The 21509-nt window shown below is 48.7% G+C and overlaps 5 protein-coding genes across 5 annotated transcripts; 3 read left to right on the top strand and 2 right to left on the bottom strand.

The window, feature by feature from the left end:
• Positions 1-7434: 7434 nt before the first annotated feature.
• Positions 7435-7658, bottom strand: MYCFIDRAFT_173322 (uncharacterized protein; the record flags this gene model as incomplete). Its single annotated transcript, XM_007926742.1, has 2 exons — positions 7435-7513; positions 7552-7658. The coding sequence occupies 2 exons, from the start codon at positions 7656-7658 to the stop codon at positions 7435-7437; spliced, it is 186 nt and encodes a 61-aa protein (XP_007924933.1).
• A 1862-nt stretch (positions 7659-9520) lies between these two features.
• On the top strand, positions 9521-11249 carry MYCFIDRAFT_115868 (uncharacterized protein; the record flags this gene model as incomplete). The annotated part of the gene is made up of 4 exons (XM_007926741.1): positions 9521-10398; positions 10459-10700; positions 10767-10894; positions 10953-11249. Coding segments are annotated over 4 exons (1545 nt in total), but the record flags the coding sequence as incomplete, so codon positions are not given.
• A 740-nt stretch (positions 11250-11989) lies between these two features.
• Positions 11990-15041, top strand: MYCFIDRAFT_214690 (uncharacterized protein; the record flags this gene model as incomplete). The annotated part of the gene is made up of 1 exon (XM_007926740.1): positions 11990-15041. Exon 1 carries the CDS (start codon positions 12471-12473, stop codon positions 15039-15041), a length of 2571 nt encoding a protein of 856 aa, XP_007924931.1. The 5' UTR covers positions 11990-12470.
• A 3152-nt stretch (positions 15042-18193) lies between these two features.
• On the bottom strand, positions 18194-20049 carry MYCFIDRAFT_214689 (uncharacterized protein). The gene is made up of 4 exons (XM_007926739.1): positions 19039-20049; positions 18874-18983; positions 18596-18812; positions 18194-18534 (listed from the first exon to the last, which is right to left on the bottom strand). The coding sequence occupies exons 1-3, from the start codon at positions 19516-19518 to the stop codon at positions 18599-18601; spliced, it is 804 nt and encodes a 267-aa protein (XP_007924930.1). The 5' UTR covers positions 19519-20049; the 3' UTR covers positions 18194-18534; positions 18596-18598.
• MYCFIDRAFT_214688 (uncharacterized protein) lies at positions 19320-21042 on the top strand (the record flags this gene model as incomplete). The annotated part of the gene is made up of 2 exons (XM_007926738.1): positions 19320-20555; positions 21000-21042. Exons 1-2 carry the CDS (start codon positions 19990-19992, stop codon positions 21040-21042), a joined length of 609 nt encoding a protein of 202 aa, XP_007924929.1. The 5' UTR covers positions 19320-19989.
• Between the last annotated feature and the right edge of the window lie 467 nt (positions 21043-21509).

The raw sequence follows: 21509 nt of genomic DNA, 5'->3' as shown, positions 1-21509 counted from the left end.
TCCCTCTACGACTACTTCGCTAAGAAATACAATATCTGTCTCTACTACTTTCTAAAATCTTCCGAGAGTAACGTCTGTCTATTACGTCGAGACTTGCCGAATGTCTTAGGCTTAAGGTTATTATTAACCTTCTTATTTTACTAAGGTCTACTACTTATCTTAGGCTTAAGGTTATTATTAACTTCTTATTGTTGCACTTCTCGTCTATCTATTACGAGAATTTGCTAGTTGTTTTAGACTTAAGGTTATTATTTAACTTCTCGTAGATAAGTACTAATTGATATCGGCCTATTCTATAAGGCGAATAAGGTAATAACCGAAGCTGCCTAGGGTAAGTTCCTTAACCTAATCCCTTAATCTCCTTAGGGCTATAGGACTTGTTTAACTTGTCGATATTGCCGTAGATAAGGGACATTAATGTAGGCACTATATAGCCTTGCTATTATCTAATTAGGCCCTTTAGTATAGTAGTTAATTACGCTCTACGGCATAGCAACAGAGCGTAATTGCTCGAAGATCGCCTATTAAGCAGTTATATACCTCTAGCCTTAGCTCTGTATTACTCGCAGAGACTTCCTAGGGCCGGAGGTAGTACTACTTAGGCATCCGAGAGCGGTTACAATCTATATACTTGCGTTATACTCGATCGAGAATGTCTCTTTTATACTAGAGTAACCCGGGTTCGAATCTCGGAGGGGCTATCTTCTTTTGCTTAGGTATTAGCCTTTTATAGAGGTATTGTTCTTCTAGATAATAACTATTTTGATCTTTTTAGACCTTTATATAATTCGCTATCTTCTTTTGCTAGTCCTATTATTATACTAAAGTCTTGTTATTATGCTAAAGTCTTGTTATTATACTAAAGCCTTATGCCTAATATCTATTTTTTAGCTCTTTAAATATAGAAGTAATATCCGCGCTCCTTAAGCCTATAGGCTCCGGGATTCTAGTACAACCGTTGTCGCGGCGACGCCGGTATAATCTGTAGGCTTCTTAACGACTAGACTAGCTTAGTCTCTAGTGCCCTTAAATTTTGCCTTAATTAGAGCAATACGAGCTAGTATATCGTAGGCGATAGTCGTTAGCGATCGTGTTTAGCGGATAAAGTCGTCGAGTTGCTAGATATTTATGCCTATAGAATGTTTAGCTACGTTCCCTACCCTTAAGATATAGTATATCTTACGGCTAAGAAGGTTGCGGTTAGGCGACGTATGCTTCTAGACTAGCGGCGTTATTAATACTAAAAGTTAATAAGAATTTTCGGAGACAGGCTTCTTAACGTATAGTACCCGCTACTAAGAGGCTCTTAGGTCTTATTAGCCGAAAGTTAATAAAAGTTGCTAAAAGTTCGTTCGAGGTAGGGCCGCGGACGGGCCTACCCTAGCTAAGCCTACGTCGCCTATCTAACCCGTCTAAGCTACTAATTTTTACCCCTCGAGTATTATCCGCGCGCCTTAAACCTACAAAGTTTATAAGTAGGGTTTGTAGGACCTCGGGTCCTCGGGAGCTATAGGGTTTATCGTCCTCTACGCTATAGATTCGAACCGATTAGAAGAGGAGTTTTAGGTCGAGAAGAAAATGTAGTAGCTAAGGCGCGAGGATTATACGATCTTATATATCGGTAGAGGAACGACGATAGCGATATTAACGATCGGATTTAGCCGCTTAGAGCGCAAGATTTAAATAACAAGAGGTAGAAAACGAGGTATATCGCAGGTATATAGGTATAGATATTATTTCAACTTAAGAATCTATATATTTAGAATTGCCGACTCTACGGTATCGATAGCGGCCGCACTTTATATTGCCGGCACTACTATCGTATACCTACTTGCCCTCCTTAGTATATATACGATAGGTATAGCCTAAGCGGGTATAGCGCTTATAGGTAGGCGTACGCAACTCTCCTTTATCTATCTCTTCGATACGGCCGATATGCGTTAATCTAATCTATATCTCGTTCGAACTCTCTATCTATAGCTTTATAGTCTCGGAATAGTAGGCCTTATTAGCCTATAGGCAGCGTAGCGCAATCCGTAGGCTACTTAGACCCTTCTTCTTCTTCTTCTTCTAAGCCTAAGCTAGTGCTAGTACTAGTGCTAGTGCTAGCGGTAGTAGCGCCCTAGGTACTAAAGTCGAGGCTAGAGGTAGCGGAGGAGGAGGTAGAGAGATAAGAGGCAGGCCTTAGCGAGAGCGGTCTTGCTATCGACGCGCCTATATACTTAGACTAGAACGCCGAGATAGTGCTAGAGCTAGTAGCGCTAAGGCCGCTATATTAACGATACTAGGATATATTAGCTACGGCCTTATATAAGGCGAAGATAGAAGGTATACTCGTCTAGGGTATCGATATCCTAAACCGAGCCGCCCTACTAGTCCTACTAGTCCTACTAGTCCTACTACTACTACTATTATAGTAGAGGCGCCTACGCCCCGGGAGACAGAAAGTCTAGTATAAAGTCTGCAATTTCGTCGAGTTCTTAGTTAGATATAGTAGCGACTGCGACGGCGAGGTATTAAAGGCGAGGATAGTATATATCGGTAAAGAAGAAAGAGAATAGAAGAAGGTCGGCGAGGAGTCTAATTTATAAGCGACTCTCTTATCGAGCTCAATTTTACCGTATCGATCTTACTTCGGTATTATACCCTTACTATACGCCTTATAATACTATCCGACTACTATTGTTACTTTAATACTTAATTCGTTACTCCCTACCGCCCTTAGCGCTATAATCGGCCTCAGGGATATTAGTTATTTATAACGAGCCGATATCGTTTATCGAGTTTTAGCAACTTTTAGCCGCTTATAATACGGTCGTTATCTAGAGATAGCGAGAATATCTAAAGTCAAAGTATTAGTATATCGGCTAATATAGCCGACCGGCGACATCTTTTACTAAGTTTTATTAGCTTTAAGCCGCTTACAATGCGGTCGTTATCTAGAGATAGCGAGAATATCTAAAGTTAAAGTATTAGCATATCGGCTAATATAGCCGATATCTTTTACTAAGTTTTATTAGCTTTAAGCCGCTTATAAAGCGGTCGTTGTCTAAAGATAGCGGGGATATCTAAACTTAAAGTTTTAGCATACCGGCTAATATAGTAGGATATACTATTAGTCGCGGTAGTAGCAAGATTAGCGAGATTCGTAAGAGCTCCGGCGCCCGCTTTACTATAAGGTTATACCTTCGAGACTGTTTATCCTTTAGCGACTAGATATTATTCGGCAACTTTTATTAACTTTCGGCAAGTTTTAGACTATTTATATACGCCTAGGGTTTATTAGTGCTATAGACGCCTCCCGATAGGTACTAAGTCTACTAAGGGAGTAAGGGTTATAGCACTCTTGCTACCTCTAACTTAATTAATACTATTCCTTTAGTGCCGCCTATACTAAGTAAACAAACTAGCCCTTCGGTACTATTATTACTACTAAGGTAGAAGAGGCAGATCTAGCTTATTGCCGAGAAGTAGTTAATATAGGGTAAAGTGTAGTAGCTACTATAAAAGCAACTATCTTCTATATTTCTTTCTCCTTTCTTCTATAATACTTGCGCCGGTCTAGGAGATACTAAGCCGGCGGTAGCGACTAAGGGTCCTAATACCCTTACTAAGTAAATAAACACTAGCTTAACGCAATAGGCATTACTACGCTCGATAGGGAACCTTCGGGCCTATATAGATAAGCAAACGGCGTAGAAGCGAGTAAAATTAAAGCATTAGAAGCGAAGGTAGAGGCTGCTACTCCTACTAAGACTCCCGCTTAAGACCCTAACGAAGCGCGCTACTAGTTAGAGTATCGAATTCAAGACTCTGTCTAGGTCTAGGACCCTAACGAAGCGCGCTACTAGTTAGAGTGTCGAATTTAAGACTCTATCTAGGTCTAGGACCCTAACGAAGCGCGCTACTTATTAGAGTATCGAATTTAAGACTCTATCTAGATCTAGGACCCTAACGAAGCGCGCTACTAGTTAGAGTGTCGAATTTAAGACTCTATCTAGGTCTAGGACCCTAACGAAGTACGCCGCTAGTTAGAGTATCGAATTTAGAACTCTACCTAAGATACTAACGAGTATAAGCTTAAGGCTAGTACTACTATCGAAGAAGCGCTCCGTAAACGGCAAGCCGGGCCTACTCTCGATAAGCATTCTACGGTCGATAGGATAGGCCTACTCTCGAAGAAGCGCGCGTAAACCCTAAGCTAGGCCTACTCTCGATAAGTACTCTACGATCGATAGGATAGGCCTACTCTCGATAAGCTCTCTATAGTTAATAGGACGGGCCTACTCTCGAAGAGCGCTCTATAGCGAAGGAGCGCTCCGTAAACGATAGGCGCACTATAGACGATAGGCGCTTTGTAAACGATAAGCTAGGCCTGCCTTCTAAGACTACGGTCGATAGGATTATATACGTATTTAGCTAACCCGAGAATATTCGCTAAAGCTAAAGGAGACCTAATAAAAGCCGCTAAGGCCTTTAGTAGTAAGTACGCAACTCTTCGCGATCGTGCTTTATCTTGCCTATATAGGGTTAGCGTATACTTCGTAGTCTAGGGAGTATACCTTATAGGCGTATCCGTACCTTTCTTAGGTAATTAGTTGATATTCTAGGCAACTTTAATAGTAAATAACGGGAAAAGTAGGGCCTTGCTATTGTTAATCCCCCGAGTAGTAGCGGTCTATATAAAGTTTTAGTATCTTTTGTAAACTTTTACTAACTTACGAGGGCCCGAATATTAGAGCGGGTAGATATTATAGGCGACGTTAATAGGAAATAGCGGAAAAAAGTAGGGCCTTACTATTATTAATCCCTCGAGCGATAGCGGTCTATATAAAGTTTTAGCATCTTTTAGAAACCTTTACTAACTTTTAGCTAATAAGAGCCTAAAGATTATATCGGATAGAGTATTAACCCTTACTTCGATTCTGCTCTTATAGGGCGAACGTAGAGCTATTACCTCACTTGCCCTACATTTTCCTAGTAGTAAAGTTTATATACTATTATTAGTTAGTTTTACGTTGCTTCTTAGGTAGACAATAGAACTTATCCCGCCCTTAGCCTTATATATATATTTCTTCTCCCTCTATCGTTTCCTTCCTTCCTTCTTCTTCTATAAGACATCGTATATACCCTCTTACCCTCTTCTATAACGTTACCTTAAATATAAGAACTACGTTAACAGTATAGAAAGTAATAAAGATAGCTAGCCCGTTCTTTCGCCGCCTATCGGGGCACCCTCTTTTTAGTATAGATATATATATTAATTAGCAACTTCGGAGGCATTTAGAGATTAGAATACTATTAATACGTATATAGGGCGAGCGAGCTCTAGCGTCTACTACTTCGCGCGCGTAGCGCGTATCCCGCTACAACCGCCGCCGCTATATCGCCCTTCGATTGCATTTGCTATAGTAGTAGCAGTAGCAGTAGTAGTAGCAGCTATAGAAGTATGCTAGTTTTAGGCGTTTTAGGATAAGAATATACTAACATCTCGAAGTCCGACTTTCTTTATAACTCCTATAGGTATAGTAACGTACGTTTTTAGCTTATCGATTAATCCTTAGATATAGTACTAATTCGTAGAATAGCTATTAGCTTCTGCTAGCTCCTCCTCCGCTAGCTCCTCCGGCGTATATATCTTTAGTCTTATCTGCTTATAATCGCTAGGCGCTAATATATTGCAGACCTCTACTATAGTAGTAACTATAGTAGTAGCCGTAAGGCGGCGAGTAAGTATTGCTTTGCTCTATTACCTATTTTAATTAATACTAACTACGATATAGTAATATCGATATAAACTTCGGTACTAGCGGCGACAAGTAAGTTATTGCTTTGCTCCGTTGCCTATTTTAATCGATACTAACTACGATATAGTAATATCGATATAAACTTCGGTACTAGCGGCGATAAGTAAGTTGTTACTTAGCTCTATTAGCTGTTTTAATCGATACTAACTATACTATAGCGACGACTATAACCCTACTAGCGCTAGTAGTAACAACGATAGCGATAAGTAAGTTATATATTCCTAGGCTATTATCGTATTTATATATATACTAACTATACTATAGCGAGAATAAGCCTTTTATTAGCCCTACTACCGTAGCCTTCGATACTGCCGCCCTCCCCTCTCCTACTACTACTACCGCCGCCGCCCTCTCTCCTCCTCCTACTACTACTACCGCCGCCGCCCTCCCTTCTCCTCCTACTACTACTACTACCGACGCCCTCCCTTCTCCTCCTTCTACTACTACTACCGACGCCCTCCCTCCTTCTACTACTACTACTACTGCTACTATCCCTTTCTTCGCTCTGCCGGCCGTAGTACTAACGATAGGCGGGTAGGTTAGCAATATACCGCCTATTCCGGCCGGAGGTGTTCGCGTACCTCGCTCTTAGCTAGCTAGGCCGCCTATTCTAGGCACGACGCCTAAGCCTACTTAGGTTATAGGAGAGTAGTAGTCTCCGGACACTATCGACTATAAGTTAGACTAATCGAGCGAGCGATTAAGGATTATACTAACATATATTATAGCGGCCTATATAAATCGCTATAAGTAGCTACGCTACGTCGTCTATATTATAGAAACGACCTTAGGCTATCGTTTCGCCCGTCCGTACGACGCCTACTATCGCGATAGCCTTAAGTACTAGAGTTATTTAGTAGGTATTAAGGCCTATATTAAGAAGCCTAGTCGTAGTTGTACTCGCTACCGTCTCCGTAAGGTATAATATTCTTATTATATTCTAGATAGAATATAATACTAACTTCGTTACTTTTAGATCTCTTACTTCTATCGCGACGAGGAGCTTAGGCTCCTACTTAAGAAGAGCCTAGATCGCAAGCTAGATAGTTTCGGTAGTAGCTACGGTAGTAGTGTAGATAGTAGTAAAGGTAGTAGTACTTATAGTAGCGTCGCCGCCTGCTAATTTTTACTTATTCGTATAGTAAGTCCTAAAATATAGTAGTAAGACGTATATCGCTTACTAGGTGTTCGGTATTTAGGTATAGTAGCTAGTCTACTTCTTTATTTGCTTTTTTATTTACTAGCCTTCGGGAATAATAGTACTCTTTGTTATATTTTTATACTCTTAGCGGTCTTCTATTTAGTATTTAGGAGAAGTAGTACGGCTACTATAAATAGAAACTCTTCTCGGTCCTCTAATCTCGTTACTATATTACTTTACTATATTCTTCGGCCTTTACCTTATATCTACTAAGTTAAAAGCGCTAAAGTCTAGGTATATAGTACTCTATAGATTCGCCGCGGCTCCGCTTACCGAAGGCCTCCGACTAGCTAAAAGTTTATAAAAGTTAGTAGACGTTATAGCGGCTTAATTAACTTTTATTTAAAACCCTAGAATTCACGAAATTAGCCTAAAGCCGACCTTCTTCAACTTCGGCGCTCTCTCCTATATATCTTATCGCAAAGATTAGAGTTGCCGGCGGCCGCACCTCGGCAGGAAGCATCTCGAGGGTCTCTGGTATCCTACCTCCCTCCCTTGAACAACGCTGATTATTAGGCGGATCAATAGTTAGACTCGCAGAACAGACCAACCTCATCGTCGCTACCGCCATAGGTATAGCGTCTTGCCAAGCAGTATGGTCCATTATTATTGCGGAATCTATAGTGGCCGCAGGGAACACGTTGGTCCATTGGCTCTACGGATTTTGCGAGCGCTTTGCAAGGCTGCGCGTCGACGATGCTTGAGGATAGTTTTATGATTTATCGCCACATTCGGGCATCACACGGTAGCGATGGCCGGGAGTACGTCGCCAACGGCGGTGCAACTTTGAGAAGTCCACCTGCTATAGCCTGCGTTTTCCTAAAGCAGACGGCGGAGCAGGTGTCGATTCGCTATAGCAACGCGATAGCCGCACCATTTGTGTATTCTCCGATCGTTCTGCCAATACCCAAGGATCCATGCTAACAAAGAGAAAGACACAACCATTTCGAGCCCCTCGATCCCCTGTAAAACTCGTCGCCTCGGAGCGTTCGTCGGCAAAACTAGGATTCTAGTGGAGTTCTCATACAAAACACGTCTATGCCAACTTATGCAAAGCGGATTCGACCGACCAGATCCCCCAGATCTTATACAGCAGTTCTACGGACTTAACCCACGGACTTCGTTTAGGGGATAGGCAATTTACTCATCGCTAGGGTCAGCTATTGGTAGCCGCTAATGGTGATGACACCAGGGTACATGCAGGTGTACAGGAACAGGAACAACAAAACGGAGTAGTCGGGATCTCACGTGGGAAACTTGTTGCATGTTCAGGGTTCATTCATCTAGGCATCCAATTGCACCTTTGATGAGTTGGCTGCTTCGGCTGGCAACCCATGCATACAACGGTTCAGCAGCGACCATTTCAGGAAGGTTTTGTACGATTCAATCTCACCGCCGTGAACTGCCGTCTACCTATCGGGCAAAATGGAGCGCACGAAGCACCGGCTGCCCAAGGCCTATTCGAGCGTCAAGATGGTGAGGTCTCCGTCATCACTACTACTGCGCGTCCCACCGCAAGTTGGCGCAAGAGTGCAGTGAACCTGCATGAGCCAGGCTCCCTCGTTTGACCCAAGATGATGGAGGAACTCAAACGAGCTGCCACACCACGATGGTTCAGGACTATATCATCGCAATATCATCGCCATCAGTCCCCGCTCCATCCGCATTAATGAATGGGCCATGGACCTGCCATCGAAGACTTCGCATTCGCACAATCTTTTTCAAAGATTTCCACCATTTCGCCGGCGCCGACCACGTCACGCAAGATCAGAAGACGGACTGACTGTTGCTTCACCTGCCGCAGAGCAGGAACGGGATCCACCATACACTCTGGTAGGTCAACTATTCCCTTCGGCGCCTTGTTCCGCCATTGATTGCGCCGTCGCTATCAGGCTTTGTCGAACCCCTCCGATGCCAGCGTCGTGCAGCAGCGTCGCAGAGAAGCACATCGTCCACGGCCTCTCCCTTGGCCACCAGTTGTAAGAGCGATCAACAATGTCTCTGAAGAGTCACTGGTTGATCCCGCGATGTTCCCACGGAGCAGTGAGCTGCCATATACGCCCTTAGCAATACCCGAGAGAGGCTAAAATGCCATGTGAGACACTTATGTTTCTAAACGAGGCAAACAGAACGTCATCGAGAAACACAATTCTCATCAGGATCAAATTGGCGGTGCTGATGCCGAGCAGGATGATATATCCTTGGACTTCTCTGTCTTTGACGACGATTTGCTGCAACCTGAGACACATCAATCGCAGCAAATGGAAAGACGGATCGAGAGTCCTATGGAGAGGCCACCGAGGTGCGACAGCGCGATCTCCCCTCAACTTTCCGCCAAGGAATTCATGTGCTGACGGAACACAGTGATAGCAGCATTCAGCGCTCGCTTGTGTCGGCAGTATCACCATTACTGCCGCCGAAAGCTTCAATAACCATGTCACCGAATGGTCCCATCGCGAATGAATTTTCTCTCACAAACGGTGCCTCATATTCACACGAAGATGCGCCGGACTCGCAGACGGATTCGGTAGACTCTATCCAATCTGCCGCTCCGGCCGATCCAGTTCTGCCGCCCTTACAAAACCCCATTCCTGACAAGAGCGACTTGCACAACTTTGAGCTGAATAATGTGGATGACCCTAACTCCTGGGATGTGCTCAAGCCCAGACCGAGTGCGGAGGACCAGGCTACCCAGGTCTATTCGCTAGAAAGACGTGCCGAGCAATTGTACAGCGCCGAACATCTCCGCTTGATATTCGAGGATCCCAAGCTTCTCACCAAATTCTCTGCGTTCTTGCGCAAGTATCGACCGTGGAGAGTGCCCATTTTGCAGTACTACTGGAATGCAACCAAAGCGATCCGAGCGATCGAATACGCAAATGCAATCGTTGAATCTTTATCGGAAAAAGCGGCGCCGCATACCAGTACTGCTCATCCACCTGGATCAACACCCCACTCTAAGCTGTACGCTGCCGCCAAGGAAGCTTTTGACGAATTGCTCAGGGATGATCTGCACTATTTCATTGCTCAAGCATACATTCAGATTGTCAGCGTTGTTATTCGCAGTCGCATCACGGGGACATTGGCTGCACATCTGCAGGAGGCATCCAATGGGCTGGCCGAGATCTTCTGCATTACTGACCCAAGCCGGCCCGATAATCCCATCATATTGATTTCGGAGCAGTTCACTCGCCTGTCAGGATACAACTCGCAATACATTCTTGGTCGCAATTGCCGATTCCTCCAAGGGCCTGGGACGACAATCGACTCCAGACGAAGAATTGCCATTTCATGTCAGGAGGCCAAGGACCATACGGAGATCCTGGTCAACTATCGGCGGGATGGAAGCCCATTCTTGTGTCTTGTGATGATTGCGCCCTTGCTTGATAGGTAAGCCTTTTGTTGTATTCCCATAAGACGGCGCCGACGCCATTGTCTGACATGGTACAGTCGCGGCAATGTGCGCTACTTCCTGGGTGCTCAAGTCGACATCTCGGGGCTGTTGAAAAATTGCAGCGGCGTCGAAAGTCTAGCCCAGCTGGTAGAGCAACAGTCGCAGAAGCATGCCAACTCGGCACATGATGATGTCCGAAAGAAAGCGGACCCTCTACAAAACGTCAAATCACTGAGTGAAATGTTCAACGCCGCTGAGCTCGACATTGTTCGCAAGCATGGCGGTGCGCTTTCCAAGGGTTACAATCACGTGCATGACGCCGCGCCGTCAACACATGTCACGGGTCATGACAATCTGCGGCGAGTGCTCATCAGTACGAGCTCCGACGAGTCAGACGACGAGATCGAGAGCGGCAGTTCGATGAACGATCCAGCTGCCGGATTGATGCTCAAAGACGGCACAGCAGGCTTTCTGAGTGGCATCTATAAACATGTAGGCTCGGCACTTCATATTCGTCGTGGGCCATCAGCTGACCGTGGTGCGATATCAGTATCTTCTCCTGCGTCCAGCGCCACCGCTTCGGATCCTGTTCGCTTCCCCAACGTTGCGTGTGCCGGGCATATTGCAGTCGCCGTTTCTCAATCGCATCGGCGGCTCAACACGGATGCGAGCAGACTTGCAGAACGCATTTCAAGACGGCAAGGCTGTTACGGCTCGGGTGAAATGGCTCGCAGTACCCAACGCTAACGGCGAAGGGGTCGGCACGACTCGATGGGTACATTGCACTCCGCTCAGCCATGTCAGCGGTGGCATCGGGTTGTGGATGGTTGTGCTCGTGCGGCCGGATGAGACGGACAGTGCCGCTGAAAGTCTGAATTCGCGCAGCGGAAGTCGGCTGGAAAATCGGGCGCCAACGCGGATGCGCATGACAGCGCACGTTGATGACGGCGAGAGACGAGGGCGAGGAAGCATGCCAGCTACGCGAGAAGAAATGGAAATGTTCGAGGACATGCGGAAAGTGCGCAGGTAGGTAGGTGAGTGAAGGAAGCATTGGGGCTGGCGAGGGTCGCATGCAGCAATGCCGACTTCTCTCTTGCAGGACCACGCATGTTATTGACCCCCCCATTGCATGGTACACCAAAGCTATGGGGGTTGTCGGAGGCAATCAGAGACTCGCGAAACTTTGCCAAGTAGATAGATAGCTTCAGTTCTGCCCACAGCTTGCAACAATATGAGCGTCCACGCTGGCGGATTACGCGAATTACCACCTCCACCTCGTCTTGGAGTTTTCGTGGCCACCTGACGTCGAGGCGTATGTCGATGGAAAGAGGCTGTATGGTCGAACATTGTCACACGCCATGCCATCGCCCGACGGCTGTCAACCCGAGTCAGAACAGGCTTGAAGGAGCTTACTAATAGATTCGGATCTCGCCAATCCTGCCGGAGTCAAGCATTGTCCCTGCCGGCAGGGATGCGTCGTCGACCCTTTTTCATGCGGGCCAAGGCCAAGCGCAAGGTGCAGCTGTTGATGCGCAACACCACGTCCATGCCAGCGCAGTTACTGCCAACTTCCAGTCTTTCCGTCGTAGCGGAGATCCACAGGCAGCACTATGCTTGTGACCGTATATTAACGGTGCTCCGTGCCGTGCTGTATTCTTAGACACCCGTGTCTCGTCATCTTGGCCCGTCGACGCTCCCGAACGCTGCATCTCTCTCCCAGCAGACACGCCCGCCCGCCCATCGACGCCGTCGCCGCCGCCGCCGCCGCCGCCGCGTGTATCGCTGACACAACGTCAAAGCGGTCAAAGCGGAGGGAGGATGAGATGAAGTAGAGACAGGGATGACTGGGGCACACGCACACGCACACGCACTCGCACTCGACAAATGACGACAAACAGTAGTAGTGCTGCTCATAGTCCCACCCGTGCCACCCCCAGAAGAATACAAACATCCCGACGCCGGTAGCGAGACACCGTTCCCTATTCACTGCAGTACATCCACTATCCACACCATTCGGCAGCGCCTTCCGTTCGCCTTGGTGCTGGCTGTATGATATCGTTGCACCACCATGCCTGCCTCAAGCATGCGCTCCGCCCTCGTTGCTGCGGCACAGCGGAGTCGCGGCGCGCGTGCGAGAACTGGAGCTTCCTCGCTATCGACTGTCCCGCCTGCGGAGACCGACGAGGACTATCTACCCGACCTGGCTGCGACTGCCGCCTCTATCCTCTACCGCTCACCTCTGCCTTCAAAGCATGCCAGACCAATATACATCCTCAACGCCGCCGCTTTCCCCGATGCCTTCGAAGTCGACTACGACACGCTGTTGTCCTACGTCCTAGCACGCCTGCCGGGCGAAGATGAACTCATATCCGGCACTGAGTACGAAGTCATCTTCTTTGCAGGAGGCACGCCCGACAATGCCACGACAGAGAAGAAGCAAGGGCCAGCAACGGGCTGGTATCTGCAGGCCTACCATGTGCTGAGCAGAGCGCTGAGGAAGAAGTTGCAAATGCTGTATATCGTACACCCGAGGACATGGGTCAGGGTGTTGATCAATGTGTTTGGAACCATAGTCTCGCCCAAATTCAGGCGCAAGATCGTTCATGTCAACTCCTTGTCGGCTTTGGCACTACACATTCCTATCGAGCAGTTGTTAATACCGCCGTCGGCATATCTTCAAGACCGAAAAGCCTCCCCCGAGATCTATGCCCCATTTGTGACAGGCAAGAGGGCGTTTGGCGTCCAGCATGCCTTGCCGAAAAGCATCATCACTGGAACGACAAGGCTGCCGAGAGTGTTGAGGGAGGCTACTGCCTTCCTGCTGTATCCAGACAATATCGCATCCGAGGGCGTCTTCAGAATCCCTCCGCACTCTACGCTATCTGGAGTCCTAAAAGAAGCCTACGACCGAGGTCAGATGTGGATTGTCTGGAAAGAGCGAGGCGGCACTCTTGTTATGCCTGGCATGGACGAACAGCTTGTGCATGAGATTCGGCTGGAGGACGCTTATGGAGTGCATCTTGCGGCGTCTCTGATCAAGACCTGGTACAGAGAGCTTCGAGAACCCATCTTCCCAGAGTCCAGCTATGCCGAGCTCCGCGCACGCTACAGCCATCCTGACTCACAAGTCTCGCCTGAAGATTTGGTCGACTTCCTCCTTCCTGGCTCTTCTGCGTCGCCATTGACGCCAGTCTCGCGGGAGATACTTTCTCGGCATCTATTGCCACTGCTATCCCTTGTCGCATCGCACGAGCCCGACAACAAGATGAGCGCTGAAAATCTAGCAATCTGCTTTTCGATGTGCCTGGTTTGCGGCTCTAACCAGCTAGAAGATGCAAAAGCCGCAAGCATAGTCAAGCGAATACTGAGAGCTGCTATTGAGATGTGGGCGCAATTGAGGACGGGCATGGAAATTGAAGAGAGCGCATTCTTTGCGGATCTACGAGCACCTAGTGCTCTCAGCGAATATGAAGATCCGCTTGAGGATCTAAGGCCTCGCTCTACCTTGATCGAAGTGGGTGACGATAAGGACGGAGAGATTGGACATCGAATTCGTATGAATGAGTCCGACAGCTCACCGGGAGAGTCTCCAAATGAGAAGCCAGCGCTCCCACCGAGACGAAGATCAAGAGCGACGTCGCTAAAAAATGCGCTGAATGCTGCGATCCCCAACATTGACCTGCCCAGTCTGCCTAGGCGCAAGCCTGCACCTCAATATCCCGAGACACCTTCACCATATTCTGATCACGAGGGTACGATAATATCAGAGACAGCGATTGTGGGAGAGCCTCCAAGGTACTCAACTCTGTTTGGCGCGCCAAGCAGGTCATTACATGGGACTGACTCGCCTCCTAGCTATGTGCCTTCGCCAGCCGATGGCCTTGGCCCGCCCAGAGAAGAGGCTTATAGTTTCGATTCTCAAGATGAGAACAAATTTGATGTGTCACGCCCCCCGCCGAACGCTATCATCACTGGCTTGCCGAAGCGGAAGCCCGTCAGTAGAAATAATTCAGTGAAAGCGAACACAAGCGACCCAGCTACATCCAGATCAGCTTCAGGAGACACATCACGACAGCAATCAGATCCGACTGCACTACTTGCAAGAATGGCGGCACAGCAGGCTGCGAATAATTTGGCCCAGAAGAATGTCATTGACACATCAACCATACCTGCGATATTGCGACCTGGTGTGCCGAACTCAGCTCCAGCAGATTTCGCTGTCAAGACTCCAGAGGATCCAGTCTTCCGCAAACCTTCTTGGCCGGCCTCAGCAGCCAGATCACAAGGTCCAAACATCCAGTCACTTGCAAAGCCTGTCCTCCCAGTGCGAAAATCGAATACTATCGTCCCTATCATAACTGGTCTGGACGGCACGCATACAGATTCTGGCGTGGTGAGAAAGCCGAGAGCACCGAGTGCCGGCTTACTGAAGAGAATGGCGAGCATGGAAAGTCAAGAGGTTGAGAAGAGTAGCAGCAGCAGCAGTACTGGGAATGAAAGGCTGGGTGTCGCTCCACGACCTTTGAATCTCAGGAAAGGTAGCGTTGATGATTTGAAGAGGCTTTATGAAGAAAGGGCGAGTACAGCTGAGGCTTTGGCTGTGATTGGGGGTGTGAGGAGGGCAAGCAGTAATCATTGATTGGAAATTGCATGGCATGGCATGGCATGGTACGGGGGGTGCATCTCTGAGCGTTCTGATCCTTCACTGCGATTTTTCCTTCATAATTCCTAGTCGAGACTTATCACTCATGAGATACCCTAGAATTTTAGCTTGTGCGAGCTTCAGAGTCGAAGTTGGCACGAAGCAGTACGATGAGTTTGTGGAAATTCTTTCTAACGGAAGACCTCGTGCAGGCATCTGGAATTCAATCAGTGCTGGCAGATTTATCATGGCTCTTGAGTGTTTGAACTCCAACGTCATTCCCAGGACGAGAAAAAATCGACCGGATCCTCAGTTTAACGCAGTTGCCCGACGATCAACGACTACTCCTTTGCATACTTCGACAACGAATCGACCGAGTATCAGATCAGACACGAAGGTGCCAGGAAACCTCAGGGCTGAATGATATCGTCAAACCGAGACAGACAGCTATTGCTCGCTCACTGCCCGTCTCGCGCGCGATGGAACGCAGACATATCAGTTTGCACGGTTCGATGGAATGTGCGTCTCGTATCTATCGGCGAAGAAGGATGAATTGCTTCGGAGTCTCTCGTTGCGCAGCCAGATTCATCGGTCAACAAGCTCGACGAGAATTTTTCAAATCGAAGGTCTTCTGACGCATGCATGATACAGAGTCGACAGGTAATCAATCTATCCAACCGGCTCTCTCTCTCTCTCTCTCTCTCTCTCTCTCTCTCTCTATGCACCATGAATGCATGCATGCCTCTGAGACTCTGCTGCTACATTAGCCCTGCTAGCAATTTTTTCAGCGACTCTCGGCACCTTTTCTTCAGCAACTTTTTTCTGGTCAGAGATTTTCTTTCCTTGTTGACGGCCTGGTATGTATGATATGGCAGAAACCGGCCATCAATCAGGCCATACATAATTCTGTACTTCTTTATTGCCATAAGAGTTGGACTGGCCTTACTGGGTTCCTTCTTTCCGCCTGCGACGTAATACAGATGTCTCGATAGACGAGTCGAATGGATTGGCGTCTAATGTCTGTCGACAGGATTCGAAACGGAAGGCACTGGCTTTGGGTCCACACACTTTCTTCCTTACATGTCGCAAACACAAGAGTTCGAGCCTCAATGTTGATGTGGACTGTCTGTGGCTTCGAGGAGATAATCTGAACTCTGCACTCAAAGGGCAAGAAGCGCCCTGCAGTCCGTCGGCATCGAAGTCTCTGCGATGTGTCAGCAGACACTACTCTGAAACTATATATACCGGAGTGGCCCAGCTGCCTATTCTAACAGCGCTGGTTAGGCAACAAGAGAGCCGCGGCTACGGTTCGAAGCTTTGCAAAAAGAATTATCAAATGATCATGAGTCAAGGGCTGAGGATCAACGATGGCTCTATCTCTGATAAGAACAGCGAGAGACGAGCATGTTCAAACCCACTTGGTCATGGAAGCCGATGCCCTTGTGGCTAAGACAAAGCAGAGTAGCTGCATCTTTGCTCAAAGCTTGCTGGATATTATCATCAGGCTCTATGAATTGTCTCCAAACAACATATTGGTCGGGAAAGAAGGCTTATATATTGCACTCTGAGGCCTTTTCGGGCCGAAGCATCGAACCTTGGTGATCTTCCGCGGACAATAATGCATAGGACAATTGGGAGGTTGACGTCCTGAACGATGAAATTCAATCCAGGTTGGTTGGTCGGTCGGTGCTCGAGGCTGAAGTCTGCTCGCACTGTATTTTGAATGGGTATCTTCAGTAACTTCAGCGCCTGCTTTCATCTAGCTACACTTCGACAAGAATTTGAGCCAAGGTTAGTCGCAGAACTCTCTGAGCATGAGGCAGGCAGTCTCATCACTTAGCCAGCCAGCCAGCCTTCTCATTGACCACCCAGGAAGCTGGTGGTGATCACGGCAGGAAAGTTAGCTGCGTCTCTTGTGCGCATCGCCTCGCCGTCAATGCGCAGACACCAGCCCAGAGCGCAGCTTGACTTCGCCATCATCAGAGATTCTGGCTCATCGGGCCCGCTGTGAGAGCGGCTGGAAGTGAATGGAAAGTCTCTGGGCGCTGCTGCCGTTTTCCCCTTTGCTGGCCGGGCTTCAAGAAACGACAACGAGCTTGAGCCTGCAGCGATGGTACCTATTATTGTCAACCTTCTAACAAGACTTGAAGAACATCAATAAGATTCACAGCTCTGTTTCAGCACGCGATTCTACTACCATTATTGCAAACATTTCCTTCGCTTTCCAGAGCTGGTCCAGGAGACGAACCAGCATTCAACTGTTTGTTTGTTTTGATGCCGCGCGATTGATTTTCCGCGTCGTCATCATCAAGATTTCGAAGTGGAAGAAGGAAGGAAGGAAGAGAAAAGACTGGTAGACATTATGTACGACGCGGTGGGATGGAAAATCTTAACGCGTTGAAAGAAAAAGGAAAAAAACAACAAAAAAAAAAACACAAGTCAAACCACACACCACTTCCAGTTATTACTATCAATCAATAGGAAGAAACCCTGATTTTTTGAAATCGAAAATTTAACCTCGAGCTTTCTTTCTTTCTTTAACATCACCTATTATTATATGTACCTATTAAGACTCACCCGGCTACATACATGTATCCTAATAAGCGAAGCCATTTTCCACCCAAGTACTATATGTACCATTGTATTGAATATCCACCCCGAATAACAAAACCAACATCCAAGATCAGCTCCTTCATTCATTCACAGAAGAGCAAAGTAATAAAGAAAGAACAACAACAACAACAAAAAAAAAATCTCCGGTTCCGAGAAACGCCACGCCGCATTTTCGCTTGTTGGTTAGCTGAGATCGATAGATCGAATCGATATGCATAGTACATACGACGACGGGGGGCAAGGCGCGCGCGCGTGTGACGTACATCAATCCCAAAAGAAATAGTCCCATCCGAGGGACACGACACACCTCACCTCACCTTTCCCTAAGCGGAGCTCATCTCCTTCTCTTTCCTCGGATGGGGGATTTGATCCGTTGGTTGGGTTGGGTCCTCCGTTCTACAGTACTTGTTGGTCAGTGGGTGACGGCTGTATTTGCTGGAAAGGGGTGTGATTCCGAAAATCCGGCTATGCCGCCCCGTGTGTCCGAAGCGACAAGTGTCTGGGGTTGCTCTTGATAGTGTGAAATTATTGTTTGTGATGCTTGGATACTGTGCTTTCTTGTTGATAAGATCTAGTAGTACACTTCGCACAGATTTTTGGCAGTTGACATCTACAGCAAAGCTACCACTTCGTCCAGATTACTTCAAGGCTGTAGTGGTTGAACAAAACTTGGAAGGAAACTCAAAATATGGAAACACGACTCTTTCCCAATGAAAGAAAGTCCAGTGCAAACCTGGCGCCGCCCATGGTATCTATGCATCTCTCGTCTCTGCCAATGCGACATCAACTCGTCTCATCTTCTACAAACGCCTCAAAGGGCGTATTTTTCCGAGTTTCGTCTCAGTGAAGTAATATCGTCGCCGGTCTGGTGGCAGATCTATGAGCGAGACAGCGTCAATGAGTGGTCAGAAAAGCCTTTACGCACATGTGATTCTCACCATTCATAATCTGCAGGGGATGTTGTTGGTGTTGTTACACTGGTGGCAGTCACCGGTCTCAAGCTCTACTCCAGAGCCGCACTGGTAGCATCGAGACAATCTTTTCTCGATCTGACGAAGCGTCGAGCCCATGGTGTCCAGACGCGAGTTCAATGCCTCCATCGACTTTTGGCAATTCTCGACGAGGGAGATCAGTTTCTCCAGCGAGTTGTCTTTTCTGCAAGCAAAGCATAAGCAGGTTTTCGATGGGAGTGTGAAGGCTCAGGCTGATGACTTACTTGGTCGGAGACACTTCGCGATATTTGCAGTCGAGCTTCTGTTCTTTGCACGACTGACATGGTGTCTCTCCATCGCACTTCTGTTTTCTCTTGCGGCATTCTTCACAAGCCTGATGGCTGTCAATGCTCTGGACTCGATCAGTTGAGAGGGAGGCAGGCACTCACGGTAGCGGTTCGCTTCGCCTTCTGCCGTGGCACAACATGGCTTGGCGTGATGGGCACTGCAGGATACTTCATCGTCATGGGACCATTGTATGCTGGTGGTGGTGTCGCTGGACCTGCTAACGAAGCACCACATGAAGACGAGGCGCTACTATGGCTGATGAACGAATCACTGGTGTTATTGTTGTTGTTGGTGTTGCCGTGGTTGTTGATGAATGGTTCTGAGTGCGAGCGGCTGACGGCGAATTGATACATCGACTCAGAGGTCGGAATGTAACCTTCATACTCGCCATTTGGCGACGAAAAGGGATTGGGGTTGCTGAACAGCACGGCTGTCGGCGGAGGTGGTGGCGGAGTGTAGAAGCCAGCATGGGTGAAGTCCTGATATGCTACACCGTCCATGCCAATGCCACATTCGGTTGCGTGTTCCATCATACGGTGATAGGTGCGCTTGACGCCTGCCATTTGATCGGACAAAGACATGGTCGAAGGGTCGATATGATGATGATGATGATGATGATGATCGATCGAGATCCGTCCAAGGGCTGAAGCAGTTTCGAACCAGAGGGTTGGAAAGACAAGAGGAATTCCGAAAATGCAATGAACCGAAAATCAAGCGGAAAAAGTGGTGGATCTGGAGATTGAGGTGAACAGATGCGAGCCTCGAGTTCAGTGGGAGATGGAACGGTCGAAGTATCTATATGGAGTGTCGTAGCATGCTATCCGCGTGCAGGTCGATGTGGGCGACGGTGCTCACCCGGCTCTGGGGAAGGGTCAGGTGCAGGAACGGGCAGACAGACAGACAGTGAAGGGGTCTGAATGTGGCGGAGGGAGTCCCCTGCACCGGAAACAGGTAGGTGGGCTGCGTTGGCTTGCCAGATGTAAGAGACGTCGGCCGGGTCGGTGGATGAACGAAGGCAAGTGAGGTCCATCGACCCAGATTCCCAGTTATTGATGTGCATGGATGGGGAGTGCAGCAGCCAAGACGCAGACAATGCAATGCAAGATGTGGACCAAGGCTCGAAGGACGCTGATGCACGGCGCAGTCAAAGAGGAAAGAGGATACGTCTCCATGCATGGAAGGGACGCTTGTCCGCTTGCAGTCGGGGAGCTGTGCTCTCATTCAGTACCACCGCCCAATTCCCGGCCGTGCCTGCATTTGTTCTCTGCTTCCGCGCGCCTGGTTGGTGGTCAAGGCAGGCGCAGTGTACGGAGCAGGATGCTGCCGACGCCAGGGAGATGAGGAAGTCCGCTGGTGGCGTGGTTCAAGTCAGCAGCGATGCCCTGCTCGCCCAGGTCGGTGGTATGGCCGCTGGGCCGCTGTATGGGCGGAGCTGTATGGGCGGAGCTGTATGGCGGAGCGGTGTCGACGGAGCTGTATCGTGCAGGCAGCTCACAGAGGAAGCAGCTGGTGTCAGCGGAGCGAAGCGGCGGGAGAGTGCAGTGCGGTGCGGTGCGGTGCGGTGCGGTGCGGAGCGGTGCGGTGCGGTGCTCGTGCCAGACCAAGACTGTGCCGAGTGGTGTGTATGGCGTGCATGCGTACGGCGGCTCTTTCTCCGCCCACCACGCCAGCAAACCTTATCGACGCCGGGTATGCGTGCATACGCCATCCCGCAGCCCGCAGCCCGCAGCCCGCAGCCCGCAGCCCGCAGCCCGCAGCCCGCAGCCTTGAGCCAATCGAGCAGCAGCAGCAGCACGCGTGCATTGGTCCATACTGCAAGTCCTTCGCTGCCCACTCGACAGCGCAACAATCCAGCGCAGCTGTCCGAGCTCTCCAAGCTAGGTAGCCTGCCCAAGGCGCGCCCTCTAGGCTCTCGCGTCAGCACTGGTGATGGGACCACAGTGTTGTGCAGTAGAAGCCCGCCGTTCCCAGGAGCATAACGACGCCACCCGCAGATCACCGTCTTCACGGGCACATCGCCGTCTCCACGCGAACCCACTTTCAATCTTGATGTCGCGTGCAGGGAGCTGGAGCTGGAGCTGGAGCATCGTCCCAGCCCGGCGTAATCGAATCAGATGTCCCGTCGGTCGTGGTCTGCACAAGAAAGGACAGCAACACTGCTGTTGTCGCTGCTGTTCGTGGTACAGCATTTGTCAATGGCCCTGCCGTTTGCCATGCTCTCGCATGGTTCGGCGTGTTGGTCGCATGTCTTTGAAAGCTGTGATGTGCCTGCGGGTGAATGCAGTTGAGGCATCTGGGAAAGTGCTGCTCATGGCCTGGAATCCGGTTCACGTCACACAGCCGCGTCGCTGAAGCCTCCCTCATCTCAAGCCACTAGACGTCTCACACCCTTTGCCTCACTCCCTGATTTCTGCTGGCCTCTCGTCACTGCACGAGCTGCTCTCACTCTCCACCTGAAGTCTAAGACGGCCATTTCTTGGTCGCTCCAGCCGCATGACTTGCCCAGCAACCGAAACCGTACCCATATGTAGACGCTGCGTCGATCGCAGCCAGCCATGCTCACATACCTCAA

Source organism: Pseudocercospora fijiensis (assembly GCF_000340215.1).
Source record: "Pseudocercospora fijiensis CIRAD86 unplaced genomic scaffold MYCFIscaffold_3, whole genome shotgun sequence".
Taxonomy (NCBI): domain Eukaryota; kingdom Fungi; phylum Ascomycota; class Dothideomycetes; order Mycosphaerellales; family Mycosphaerellaceae; genus Pseudocercospora; species Pseudocercospora fijiensis.
This window is presented reverse-complemented; position numbering and strand designations above follow the sequence as displayed.